The 14,172-nt window shown below is 43.0% G+C and overlaps 1 protein-coding gene across 1 annotated transcript in view; it reads left to right on the top strand.

Moving 5' to 3' along the window:
• Nucleotides 1–13,576, top strand: part of UNC80 (unc-80 homolog (C. elegans)) — a 128,707-nt gene extending 115,131 nt beyond the window's left edge. The window contains 7 exon segments of the mRNA XM_009867927.1: nucleotides 84–263; nucleotides 2,157–2,295; nucleotides 4,326–4,382; nucleotides 10,433–10,514; nucleotides 11,163–11,274; nucleotides 12,315–12,526; nucleotides 13,307–13,576. Coding sequence (XP_009866229.1) covers nucleotides 84–263; nucleotides 2,157–2,295; nucleotides 4,326–4,382; nucleotides 10,433–10,514; nucleotides 11,163–11,274; nucleotides 12,315–12,526; nucleotides 13,307–13,576 — 1,052 coding nt within the window.
• The last annotated feature ends 596 nt before the right edge of the window (nucleotides 13,577–14,172 follow it).

The following is a 14,172-nucleotide window of genomic DNA, read 5'->3' as shown; positions in this document are numbered from 1 at the left end:
CCCAACGTGACAGGAACGTTTGGCTGGTTATTGATTTCCAGTGCCATGACTGACTTGGGTTTGGTTCTCCCACTCTTGTGCAGCTTACCAAGGGAAGACATCCGTCAGCACGGTGGGTACCTCCACCTCCGCTTACCGCCTGAGCCTGGCCACCATGTCCCGCTCCAACACCGGCACTGGCACAGTCTGGGAGCAGGACAGCGAGCCTTCCCAGCAGGCCTCTCAGGACACGCTGAGCCGCACAGATGAGGAGGACGAAGAAAGTACGTGGCTACTGATCTGAGCTAAGCCCCCCCAACATTGGAGATGTTTTCTTGATGCCCCAGAGGACAGCTGGAAGGGAAAGACAATCGTCCCTGTCCCAATATGAACAAAAGGCTCACAGAGGCACGAGGCTAAGAAACTGGTGTGGTTGCTACACAGGTCATGGTGTTAAAGCTTGGGTCATTACACACTCTCTCATTCCCTCCTGAGCCCTGACTAGGGAAAACGGAAGGGTACAGGCAGATTTGTAGTGTATGAGACCTGGGCTGACATGCAACCCTCACAGTGCTGACACAGTGTTTGTCAATCAGTCCTCTCTTTGGCACTTATCACAACAGCAGGCAGGGGCTGTGGCTGGCTCTGCCGTTAGGACCCTGTTCGTGCAGGATCTTAGGACTTCCTGCTCATCATTTCTGTGCAGATGCTCAGATGTGCAATATGTTGTCCTTGTGCTGCATGGGATCCAGCTGTGGCTCTCTGCAGAGTGGAATGTCTGCTCTTGTGTCACTTGATTAACAAAAAGGAAATTATTCCTTGATCTTCCTTTTGGGCAGCTGGCACGTTCTAGGGTTGCCAGGCTTTCTGGCGCCAGTTTAGAAGGAATGGGATGGTGAACCTTTTGGGGAATAATTTGCGATGACCTGAATGTTGCTTTGTCATTTCAGCTGAGTTTCATGTTATTCTTGGAATTTTGCTTTCTCTCTGCTTCTGAGTTGTCCATCACTGAAAGCCAGGATAGAAAACTCTGCTCCTAAGTCATCAGGCTTGGGCTTCCCCCTACTTTAGCAGGGGTACCGTCTTCCGGTGCTGCAGCGGTCGGCTGCCTCAGTGCCCAAAACTCATGTGCTTCACTTCTGTATTTGAGGACCGCTGACTGTTCCCCAAAGATACTAAACAAAAGGAGAGAAAATGGGTGGCTCAGAAGAAACACCTGTGTAGTTACGGCTCTGCCTTTTGGGAAGGAAGACTTAGCCTGAAACTTTCCAGGCTAAAAGCAACTTTATCTTAGCTGGGTTCATCCCTAAGCATCGCACTATCCACCCCGTATTGTACTACTGATACGTTGCTCTGATACCCCCTGTAGCAAACTCGGGTTTCAGCCTGAGATTATTTATGAGGCACGGTGTGGAACAATGAGTGCTATCTTCCTATTTGCTTGTAGCAGTATTACCTCAGTCCTGCCTTGGCTTAATGCTGCCATGAAATATTTCAGTATATCAACATTGGGAAAGGTCAAAAAGAAAAGAGAAAATTACACAAAACTTCCATTTTGTTTATTTTTAATTGGAAGTTGTTGTGGTAAAAACCACAGCAGAGTCATTTCTTTCCAGGTACTTTATATAACTGGAAACAGCACTGAAAATTTTCAGCCATCACAGTCTGTCTGCATAATTCAGTTTGAGTATGATGTATTTGAGTCAATTTATGTATGTCCCAAAGGGTGTTATAGGGTGTCGGTTCTACATTTTGCTGTTAGGTATTTTATCTTCTGTAACAGTGCTTTGCTATATCATAGCAGCAGTTTATTTCTCACCAGCAAAATGTCCAGTTACAACTTTTATGCCAGAAAACATGGTATATTAACAAATAATTTATTAATCTCAGGAATTAAGCCCTAGTGGAACTAAATTCCCCAAACATATTAGCTGAAAGCATACATAAATCTCTGCCCGCTGTGTGCTGGGTTCCTCATCCTGCAGGGTTTTGTGCATACGTCTTTCTGAATCGTGACCGTACAATCTAATGGAAGTATTCGAATTTGCAGGCTTCGGGTAAGTAAATGCTGGCTGGGTACATCTTTGACATCCTGTTACCTTTTGGCAACTGTAAATATGTAGGTGGGGTTTGGGGTGCTTGTTTCCTCTCCTTCCCTGTTTTTTCTTTCTTTCTAGATGACTCCCTGAGCATGCCCAGTGTGGTAAGTGAACAAGAAGCATACCTTATGGGTGCCGTTGGGAGGAGGCGGTTCTCCAGCCATCTCTCCAGCGTGTCTGCACCTCAGGCTGAGGTGGGCATGTTACCCAGCCAAAGGTAACAACATGGGCTTTTCACCTTTCCCATTATATTCACGAGAGCAGAAATGGCACAGGTATATTACATGTACATTAGAGATGGGGGATAGTAGAATCAGTGCCAGCATAGTGACACTAAATTTATTCATCGTGAAATAGCACTGGACCAAGGCCGCAGGGTTGGAAATGATTTTCCAGGATGATCTGTGTTGCGTAAGGGCCATAAGAACAAGTTGTCATCCACAGAACCCTTCCTCCTAAACAGTTTCAGAAACCCTCAGCACTACTGTTTTCCTCTGCTACTACTGTGGATAGCAAGAAGAAGACACAGGATTCTGGGGTTGTGCATTGAACCAGGGGACCATACCCAATCTGTGTAGGGAGTGGGGCAGAATCCTGGGAAGCTAGGAAGGGGGCAGAAGCATCCTGTTTGATTTACTTCATTTTCTTCCATGTAGTCTTTGTCCTTCCTAGAACAATAACTAGCCCATTACAGAACGTGAATGTCAAGTTCAAAGATGGGATTTAATACTCTTTAAACTCAGAAATACACTTGTTGATAGAAATAATTTGAATGCTTTATTCCTGGTTAACATGGAGTGGTGAGAAAGAGATCGGAATTTGGGAAATGTATATCTTGATAAGATATAGAGAGATGTTTTGCATTTAAATGTGATTTTTTTTTTGAAGCAAGCAATGTTTATTGTTTTATCTGTTTGCGACATAGTTATCCAAGGATATCTGACAATAGACACATTCATTATGTTACTTCCTTTGAACCTTTAAAAAGTAAATTCTACATTTTCTCTTGACCAGCCTTGGAAAATGAAACAACATTATTCCCTCCCCAGTCTTCCTTGGAATTAAAGAAATAACCTTGATATATGAAGGAAGAGTAACAGCTGTGGTACATACCAGCAGAGATAGAAGTGATTTACAGAAGTGACACAGATTTTATCTGGGAGTTTTCACAAAAGGGCTTGCAGGAACTCATTTGACATTTGAACTCAGTTGACTCAGTCCCTTTGTTTCTTGAAAAATTAATATGCAAGATTGCATTTTCCTGAATCTTTCACTACCATCTTCAATGCATAAACTTCATGAGAGTCACAGCTGACTGATAGCGATGTTTGCTTTGTTCAATCCCAAGTCATGGTGATGCTGAGAAAAAAGACTTCAATTACAACAGAGCTTCATTCTCTGCTTTTAAAGTACATGGTACACCAGGAGAATTGCTTTTCATCTCTGTAGGGAAAGTACAAGCTCAGTAAGCATAATCATAGCCCACAACGTTATGCCCTTTTTAGTTATGGATGGTCTCTGGGCATTCAGACTGCCTCACAAACGTAACCTAATTAATGTTAACTATTATTGCTTTCCTGCTGGTAACCCAGCAGACTGCTTTCTCTCTTTCATGTTTTTCCTGCGGGCTGAGAGGGCTGCTCCTGCCCGAATGGCTGAAGGTTAGGAAAGCAATGTGACTGTGTACTTGTTTGCTAGGATTCACACCGGCTGTTTACTTACAGTTTCATTATACTACAAGACCTTGTTTTCCAGATGTTTGTCCTTAGACTTGTACCAGAAGGAGAGTAGTCTATAGCTCATGGGAGGTAGATTAGCCCTCCCTCAGGAAGTAGAGGCTCTTGGGGAAGTGGGAAGAAAAAACCCTTTATATGAAGCTGGAAATAAATAGAACCAAAATAAGTAAAAATACTGCAGGAGAATGGCTTTGAAACAGTTCCCTGCCCTTATTTCCTGTGGAACGACATCTTAGCGAACATGCCAGCTCCCCAATTCTCAGCACATATGTAGAAGTCTCCATGTAGCATAAACTCCCTCTGAAGACTACTCCTGTTATCAGATATTCTTTCAGCTCCTCTGAGTCATATATATGCTGTTGAGCATGCGAGACCAATTAATGTTTCTGTCCTTTTTTTTTTACTTACTTTTTTAATTCCGTTGATATTTTTTTCCCTTGAAAACAGAGACAATCGCATGCTTTTTGCATTTTCTTTCCATAAATTCTTAATCTCCCTGCCCCTCCTGCAGTGAACCTAATGTCCTCGATGACTCCCCGAGCCTGGCCACTGAGGGCAGCCTCTCTAGGTACAGTGTTAACACTACCTGTCTGTCAGTGTGTGTGCTGGGAAACGAGCCGTTTCCAACCTCCTCTGTCTCTTCCCCTCACCTTTTTGTTGCTCTCTCCATCTCTGTCTCTTGTGGCTCATTGATATTCAGGCCTGCAAGTCAAAGGTGTAGCAACCCACCTTCAGTTTTCAGCTTTGATTGCCAGTAACTTTGAGGAGGCTAAGGGGAAGGGGAAAGAAAAAGCCGTAGCAAGTGAAATACCGGTCTGGCTGGCTAGCCTCAGGGTTTTCCCCTTGTTTAGCAATTGCTTGAAAGGCATGAGAAAGATTATCCGTGAGGCATTAGCTGTAGCCTGTTAGAAGCATTAGTCTGGAGGCTTATATAAAACAGAGACATCTGTTTTTCCATTCATCTCACAATGCTATTACCACAAAAGACTTAATATCCAGCTGTGTTCTTTAACATTCACTAACAAAACTAATTATGATAAGTCCTGTGGAATATAGTTCTCTGTGGATACTTTGCAGTAATTCTCATTATTGTTACAAAGTGTTTCCAAATCTCAAATGACACCTTAGAAAGCTTGCAGGTAAACATCATAAATACATATCTAAAATTGACCTGCCGGTGGTGGATTTCAGGACTAGCTGTTCCCTGTCATCTGTGGAGAGGAGAGTTTGTGTGCAAACACTGTTGCAGCCGTGTCTCTCAAAATGGGTCAGGAGCAAGCTTAGAAGGCAGGTCTGCACCTTTAACAGCCAGCTCAGTCATGTTAATCATCCTTACTGTTCTACTGCTGAGCTCACATCTCTCAACCCATCCTGGTGAGGTCAGAGAGCTGTCGTTAGTCCTAAGAGTGTCCCTGTTCCCTTCCAGAAGAACGTGGCCCCTCACATTGGCAGCACGGAGGGTAACACACAATTTCACCACTTTACCAGACCAGTTGAAGATGTGGATATGTTGAGAGGCATTTGCGTGTATGGTTTCTATTTTGTTAGCTTGGTTTTAGATGTCAGTAGTGGCTTTTTGGGGTGCGGAGAGGCTGCTTTGTTCGTTTGTTCATTCTTCTCGGCTGAAAAATGGAGAGTTTATCATTGGTGGAGTCACTGAGACCATCCCATGATTCATGTTGTCCTTTGTGTGCGTGAATCCTGCCTTGGCAGACCAGTCTCTAATTGATGCTATTGTGGGAGCAGCATTAGGAAAAGACATCGACTTGTTGGCAGAGCCAGGAATATTGTTATCTGGTTTAGTGATAAAGCAAAATGCATTGCGTGGTCATCTAAGCATTTTTTAGGGCCTAAAGATACAGAAGTCATTCAACCAAAGTGCCCTCTCTTAAGAGCTAAGAACTCACTGCAGTTAAGGAGGGTGACAAAGGAGAAGGTCCGTAGCTGAGTAAAGCTGTAGTGACTTGATACCAGGTTACATCAGTGTTAAATTTCAGGTGTTTTGATCTTGTTAAGTGGAGAAGGGAGTCACTCCAAATAACAGTGGTTAGGCTGAGCCATAAGAGACAGCTAAGTCAACAGATGAGTTCAAATGCAACAGTTTATTTTGAACCCTGAAATGTAATCACCTCTACAGTGTGTTCCTACTAATTCTTTTCACATCAATTTTTGCTAGGGACCGGGACACTGTCCGCCACTCTGCTCTTTGGTGCAGAGATTTCCTTGGGAAAAAAAAGTTTAACAAATGTACTTGGGAGTCACTTTTGCTGAAGTTTATTATTATTTGCAAGGAGCAGGGACTATCTTCTGAAGGAGGGGCACTAGGGCTGCAGAGCTTTTGAAAGAATGAAGACAGAAATACTGCAAATGTTTATAAAAACGCTAGGTGAGAGCTCTGTCAGGAAGAAAAGATGTTTCAACTGCATTATTAAATGTGCTGTGGGGATCATAGGACAGAATTAGTGTGTTTTTATATTCAGGAACACTAGTTTTGAATAAAGCAGGCTTGAGTTTTTCTTACGTAACTTTGATTTCAGCTGAAGCACAACGATTGCAACTGTCTAGGATTGCCTTCTGAATTCAACAGCTGATGTTGAGTCATAACGGACATAAAGAAATAAATCATATGGAGACTAGATCCTTATGGAAGGTAGGAGTTTTAAATAAATCAAATAAATAGTGACAGACACAAAAAAGAATAAAGTCTGTTTCCCTTTGTTCTATAGAAATCAGAGCTAGCCATGTAGAAAAGCAGGGAAGACAGGAAGATGACACCATTTAAGCTCTCAGAAATAAACAGATAGCATGGGCTACAGGGCTGAGGAGCATATGTGTCCAGCATTGTGATTTGTTGCAGTTATAATCTGAGAGGATATTCTCCCAGATCAGAAAGGAAGAAGAATGAGAAGTGACTGTAATGGAAATCAGTTGCACAAACACATTTCCCTTTAATGTTTGTCATTACGCCTATCTTAGCTTAATTGTGCCTAATAGGGAAAATCAGAGTGAAATCACATTGCCAGGGCAAGCGTAGCAGATCTAGCACTAACTGGGCTGGGATGTGTCTGGGAATACAAGAGCTGGAGTTCATCTACATTTTAACCCATTCTCCACTGGCCTCTGCCACTAACCCTCTCATTCAGAAGACACAAAAGAGTGTATGTTCTACCACAATGGTGTGGCAAGCATGTACATCTTTATAATAGACGTTTAAACTCTTTGCTTCCTTTGTTGCTGTTTTGGGGGTTTTTTTTCTTTCTTTTCTTTGGTTTTTTTTATTTTTTTGGCTGTGTAGTTCTTGTAATTCATGAGCATCATTTATTATCATTGCCAACCTGACAAAAGTTTATTTTCTCCCCCCACATGTGACTGCACTGGCTGTCATTTCTTGTAGTGCTGGCAACATGCTTCCACAAAGTTAGGTTGGTTTTATCTTTTGCTCAGCTGTCTCTGCTCTAACTACGCAATGGTAGTAACATCATTGTGAAGATAAAACCCCTGAGAGAGACACTCAGGAGAGCGACAGAGCATCTTTGCGTTGGGCAGGAAAAACTTCTGTTTTGCTGTTCCCAAATAAATCTGGCTTAGGTACTGCAGAAAAACCTTGCTGATCAATCACATTGCCACGGGAGGGGAAACGCACCCTCAGCTGGAATGGCTTTTGATTCAGTGTTCCTTGATTGGGTCCCACAGGCTGCCAGGAAAACAGTATATTCCTGATGAGGTCTGGTAAACAAGGAAAAACAGAAAAGGAGGGAGGGAGGGCTACACAGAGCCAACAGTCTGCCTGCCATCCTAATTTTCAAGGAAACAAGATGAGTAGCGCTGTTCTTTGATGTGAAAAGAAACCCTCACAAAGCAAAAGATTGTATCTGAAAATTTATCTGAAATTTGTAGTCTTTATGATTCTGCCTTTCCTTCTCTTCTTCAAAATTTGGGGAGGGGAGGCAGAAAGACAACCACAGCAGGAGGACGGTGCTGCGTGCAGGCAGCTCTGCACAGCTCAGCTGCTCTTGGGTCCACCATTAGCCTGCAGTAGAAATCTGCAATTTCAGCTCATAAGATCACCCCGAATTATACCAATTTGTGTAATGATTCAGTACTGGAAATAAACACGCACCAGTTCACTAAACTCATTTCAGTTATGATATAAGCCAGGCTGAAAATCCCAGGCTCCAGCAGGAAAACACAAAGTCCAGCCTTTCTTTTGCTCCATCTATTGTTTGTCTTCAGTGCACAGATGACTCCATGGGAATAATTTTTTTCCTCATGTATGTATGGCCTCTGTGCCCTCATGCAGTCCATGCACTCCCTTTATCTAATGACTTTTTCAAAGTGTTTTCATGATGCATGTGAAGTGAGTATGTTATAAACAGTGTTTTGTACTGAATATAATTGTAGTCTTTCTGCTCCAGACATTTATGTCTCATCACTCATAGAACTAAGAGTTACTGTTCCTTCATCACAAATTGTAACAAAAGCTAGTACAAAACAAAATTATTTTAAAGGACTTTCTCCAGCTAATTCTGATTTAATTCACATGCTGGTAACTACTCTAAAAACATCACAAAATTCAGAGGAATCAGTTTTTATGTAATCCTAGGAACAGAGGAGTAAGAAGACCCTACAAGCTGTCATTTCAGGTACTCTGGATCACAAATCTAAAAACTAATTTAAGTGCAGTCTCTCTCCTTTAATAAGGGACGTTATATTGCTTCTGGACCTACCAGTCATATGTGCTGCAGTCAGTATCTGGGTCAGGAACACAGTCCTACTAACAGGAAGTAACTTTGAAGGCTCTTCTTACTCATAGTTGAGTGTTTGCATGATGTTTAGGATACTTTGTATGTAAGTCATGTCAATACTCTACTTAAAAGCTGGAAAATATGTTCCAGAGACTGGTGATCTCATTTGGAAGACCTATCTGAGGGAGAAAAGGACTCAAATACATCTTGTTTGTTCTGTCTTCGAGCTTGCAGCAGCTTTTCCTTTTTTTTTTTTTTTTTTTTTTTCCCCCAAACCATTGCAGCTGTAGTGAGATTGCTGAGGGCATGCCTGGGATTATTAGGCTGTGGTCAGGCAATCAGAAGAGAAACAGCCTCAGGGTCTTAAGTTGTCTCTCCTTGAAGGGTCCCATTGAAGTTGCCCATTTTTCCCCTAGTAGGGCTGGCAGAAACACGCGCATGTTTTAGTGCAAAGCCTGGCTTTAGTTTAAACTGATAAGAGAGGAAGGAATAGGACCTTCGGGTCCGGTAACCAGACTATGACCCAAAGCAGATCAGAAAGCTCTCATGTTTTGTTACTTCAAACCTTTTAAGGGCAAAAACTTCTGCCACAGCGAAGAACAAACTGTTCAGGAGACAGAACTTTTTAAGCCTCTCCACAGACATCCTCCATGTCTTGTCTGACCACGTCCTTAGTTTTGTCTTCTTCCTCCGTTCAGGCAATAAACCTTCACTCTTTTGGTGATACTGAGGTTCTCAAGGGAGATCCAAGGAAAAATCTCAAGAATGTTGTTTTCCTTTAGATTAATGGCCAAAGGCAAAATGGATTGTAAGACTGAATCTTCAGCAAAGCATACCAGATATAGCTGGAAGTTGCTTAAATAGAACGTGTGGCTCAGTAGATTCCAGTCTGTTCCAAATAAGCTGCCTGATTTAAAGGAAATCGGTCTTAAATGTTAGTTGCTATTGTAACCATATGTCCCTCAGACATAGTTCATTCAGCTAAAATGTTTTGTGACTGCTGTCTGCAAAATGACCAATTTGTAACTGTTTGGAGGAATACAGTGCTTTGATAAAAATGAGGGGAGGATGATATGTTTATATTAAGTAGATTAAATGGCCAGTTGAATGGTAGAATGAGATGGTATGTAGCCAAGCATGTTTTCTTGCTAAAGACTCTTTTACTGCAGATTTTCAGGTATTTTGTGCCAAGATATAAAACCTAAAAAGCTGTGTTTATATATACGCACATATAATTTACCTTTATTTGTCTTTTTTGTTTGTTAGCCACAAAAAGACTTAAGGCTGCAAGTGCTGAGTGTGGGGTCTTGTTCACATAACTCATGCATCCATTATGTGAATGGATCCTTTGTCACTTTGTGTTTGTTTTTTGTTTGTTGACTTAAATTGAAATTAAAACCAGATGACAAAATTGTGATGAGGCTGTGGAGTCTATCTGGGAGGAAAAAAAATGTAGCCTTTACAACATTGTCCTTGAAAAAAGGGAAAAATGAACAAGAAGGCTTTTGAGCTAGGAAGCTGATACTCTTGCCTTTATTGATGTGGTAAAGGATGCAGAGAAGTGAGTATTGCTCAGTGGGATGCACCAATCAATGACTGAAAACTGAAATCTGCAGTTACTTATATTTGGATGCTACCTGTACGTGGCTAAGTCCTGAATGCCATGACTCCACCTCCCACCCTTTCCTAAGCCCCAGAAGCCACAACCCAACAGACACGTCCTCCCTCCATCCTTCAAAGACAGTATTGCTCTTTGAAGTGACTGTGCCATTAGTGGTTGGTTGATTTATTTATTTTAGTCACAAGTGCCAGGACATCTACTAGTTACACAGAGTGCTTCTGTGCTTGGCCTAATGCTGTCAACATCTAACAGGGTGGCGAGCGTGCAGAGCGAGCCAGGACAGCAGAACCTTCTTCTGCAGCAGCCTCTGGGGCGGAAGAGAGGGCTACGGCAGGTGAGAACATGGGGAGCAAATGAACCCTCTCTCCTTCTGTTCGAGTTGGTTTGTTTTTTCTCATCTGGGTCTATTTTGAAACAATTTGTGGATGTGGTGTGTCCCATTTACCCGATTTGTGATGTATTAGTGCAGTGTGTTGAGCTAGCAGAAATCATAGCACAGGTTGCATCTTCGAGGCTTGACAAATTCTTGAGAGAAGGTGCGCTTTGTTTTGAATTCCCCAATCTTCTCCTCTGAGGTTGGTGGTATTTTTTTTTCAATTTAAATTAAACAATGGTCACACAATCTGCATTGCATTACATTCAGTATTGAAACTGAAAAGGAACAAACCCCAGAAGGTCATATGAGGGAGATGTCTGAGCCATGGAAACCATAAAACATATCTGCTATAAGTAGAGTGATGGACATCTAGAGGAATAGACAATGATGATTTGTTCACCTTACAGAGGAGAAGTTGTGTAATATGTGAACACAGAATCATAGAATCACAGAAAGGTTTGGGTTGGAAGGGACCTTAAAGATTCTCTAGTTCCTACCCCCCTGCCATGGGCAGGGACACCTCCCACTAGACCAGGGTGCTCCAAGCCCCGTCCAACATCCCTGTGAACTACATACATCAGCCTAACTCTTTCTTCCAATGTTTAGCTTCGACGACCACTGCTGTCACGTCAGAAAACTCAAACTGAACCTCGGAGCCGTCATGGAGCTCGACTTTCAACCACGCGACGGAGCATCCAGCCGAAACCAAAACCTAGCGGTAGGGCAGTGCTGCATTTCCAGAACTAGTCCTCCATAACTCAAAATAGAAAATACTATGTCCTTGTTTTAGTTTAAAAGAAAAGTTAGTATGTTGTTAATAGTCTGTATTGAAGTGAAGTCCCAGCAATTCTACCCTTTTTCCTAGTGGGTGGCTATCCTATCAGCAAATCACCCCCTCAAAATGTTTTGATGGTTTCTCCAAAGGTTTTCAAGGGGAAACTGGACATAGACAGTGAATTACCATGTCTCCTAGAGGTGAGGAGAATTTAGGGGACAGATGTTCTCTGTTCAGGATGTCTTGTCCAAAACTTCCAGATGTGCAAATTTTGAAGCTGTTATTAAGACTACTAGAAAGAAAGACCTTTCCCACCATTTGTGTTCTGTACCACCCAAAGGGAGCAGCTTAACTCTGGAGGAAACGCAAGGGTTGCCTGCAAACTTCCTGGGTTTCTAACCACTCTGCCAGGACTGTGCTGGGGCAGCAGCGCTGCTGGAAATGTGTGATCCAAAATAATTAAGAGCAGGAGTTGGGGATCAGTTTTTCTGTTAAGTTGTAGCCTAGTTGTCTTCACCCTGCACTGTGCTGTTATTCCCAGATGGTGGACTCAGTCTACAGGTATGTCGAGGCAGTCAGCTGCCCTCTTTCTTTTCTCAGATTTCCTGCAGAACCTTGGGCAATTCTCTCATATATTTACAGCTCAGTTTTCCTTTTTTAGTTGAGGGCAGAAATGCCTAACTTGCACGGGAAGTCAGTATAGTCTTCTGGGGTGGGAAGATGTTATGGGTGGCATTTATTTCACCAAGCCATGACAAAGGTAGGTAGAGTGACCAGCCTTCAGGAGATCCCCGACTCTTGCTGTGGCTTTAGAGGAAGCCCAGGCTTTTAGATTCGACTCCAGTCAGACAGCTTATAAAGATAGAATGAATCATAAATCCTGTCTCGCTGTAAAAACTCCAGAGATTCTCTCTTCTCGTTGGGTTTTCCTTCCCAAACTAGAGCATTTTAATACTCATTTTTCTGGGCTTTGTACCCTTCAGCGGAGCAGAAGCGGTCAGTGACTTTCACTGAAGAGCAGCCTGAGGCAACAACAGCCTCCGCAGGGGACGCATCATCTCCTGCAGCCCAGCAGCAGGGCTGTGCCCGCAGCAGCCCCCAGGCTGCCAGCAAGCAGGAACCGCTGAGCAAACCCATGCTGACGTCCTCACCTGCCATCGTCGTTGCTGATCTCCATAGCCAGACCACCAGCCAGGTAATGTGACCAACGGTTTTATCCCGTGTGTCTGTCTGCTGCTTCATCGGAGCTGCAGGGCGAATGTGTAGTGAAATGCCTGCTGCGATATGGCATCAGCAAAAGCTGGTGCATAAGTGAAGACAGAAAACTCTTCTGTCTGTCTCTTCTTTAGGCTGAATTTGCTTCTAGATCTATACAACGATTCTTACTGCATCACTCCCTTCCATGTTCCCATCACATACAGTGGTCCTTCGGGACCTGCTCACTAGCACAAGTTTTCATCAACAAGTTTTTAAAACTTGCTGAGAAATATGTCCTTAGGGAAGGACTCCTTCATCACCTCAGTGCTGCTTTGGTAAAAGCATGGCATTCCAAAAGAAACATTTTTCTGGTTGGACGCCACTGAGGTCAATGCAGGGACAATCAAGTCCATTCCTTCAACACATCGCTGACACCGAGATGGCTTTTAAATACCCAGATATCTGGTGTCTTTTAGGGGTTATGTTCTTTGCCATGAACAAATGAAAGACATCCGTCTTGTGAATACACTAGGAAAAAATTAAAGAGGAAGAGCTAATGACTGAAATCAGATAACCCTTCTCATTGTTGCTACAAATTTGATTCACTAGCAAAAATATATCAGGGCAAAATTTTGGGGATTTATGATCTCCAAGTGCCTGGCTGTTTATGGCAAAAGTATTTCCAAATGAGAAAGCACTTTAAAGATAGATGTTCTGTAGCTTTTTTCCCCCTCTCCCTCCCACTTTGTGTGTGACCACTGGCTCTCCTCAACTGCAGAGTGAGGAACTTCCCGCCGAGAAGGAGAAGGAAAAAGAGGAGGGTCTGGAATCCCGGCCAACAACAGCTCAAAGCACCCCACCCACCCAGCTCTCTGACACCGAGGACTACGCTGGCCTCGAGACCACCAGCTTGCTGCAGCATGGGGACACCATCCTTCATATCAGTGAGGACAACGGGATGGAGAACCCCTTGCTGACAACTCACTTCAGCTTCACGCACGTGGAGCTCGGGGAGACTGATGTTGACCTTGACGAATCTCATGTTTAACTCCTGGGGAAATGAAGTAGCAGGAGGTGGAAGAGAAAGTACCTTCTCCCAGTAACTAGTAACTAATTAAAACAAGAGCACTTTATTATCCAAAAGTAGAAAATAGCTAACAGCTAGCTGCTGTAGGTCGGAAAATTTCTGTTTGTGAATTCTATTTCGGTTCAGGGCAAGAGTGCAAGAACAGAGAATTTTCACAAAATTCTCAGGGTAGGGGTGAGTGGGCAGATACATGGTCCATAAAATCTTGATCTGGCAGCCATGCACTGTGATCAGCAGCTGCGATGGGTAAGCGGGCTGCTGTCCTTTATGAGACAGAGACGAAAAGCTTCTTTTTGAGATTGTGCCCAAGATTTATTTTTGTAACGTTTTTGAGAGGAAGGCTTATATAGTAGCTGAATCCAAGGCTCTTACCTGCTGGTACTGACAGTGAAAACACTGACAAAAAGTACCAACCTAAAGCTTGATTTTCACAAGCCTGGGACCATCATTTTTAACTTGCAGAGCAATGATAAGCACGATGGAGCAATTAGACTTTTTAGTTGTGGTTTGGGGTTTTTTTTTTGCACCGCAGATGTTAGTTAAGTTTACTTTTGTCT

This window comes from Apaloderma vittatum, unplaced genomic scaffold (assembly GCF_000703405.1).
Source record: "Apaloderma vittatum isolate BGI_N311 unplaced genomic scaffold, ASM70340v1 scaffold14244, whole genome shotgun sequence".
In the NCBI taxonomy this organism is placed as follows: Eukaryota; Metazoa; Chordata; class Aves; order Trogoniformes; family Trogonidae; genus Apaloderma; species Apaloderma vittatum.
The sequence above is the reverse complement of the archived record's forward strand: the minus strand, read 5'-3'. Positions and strand labels throughout refer to the sequence as shown.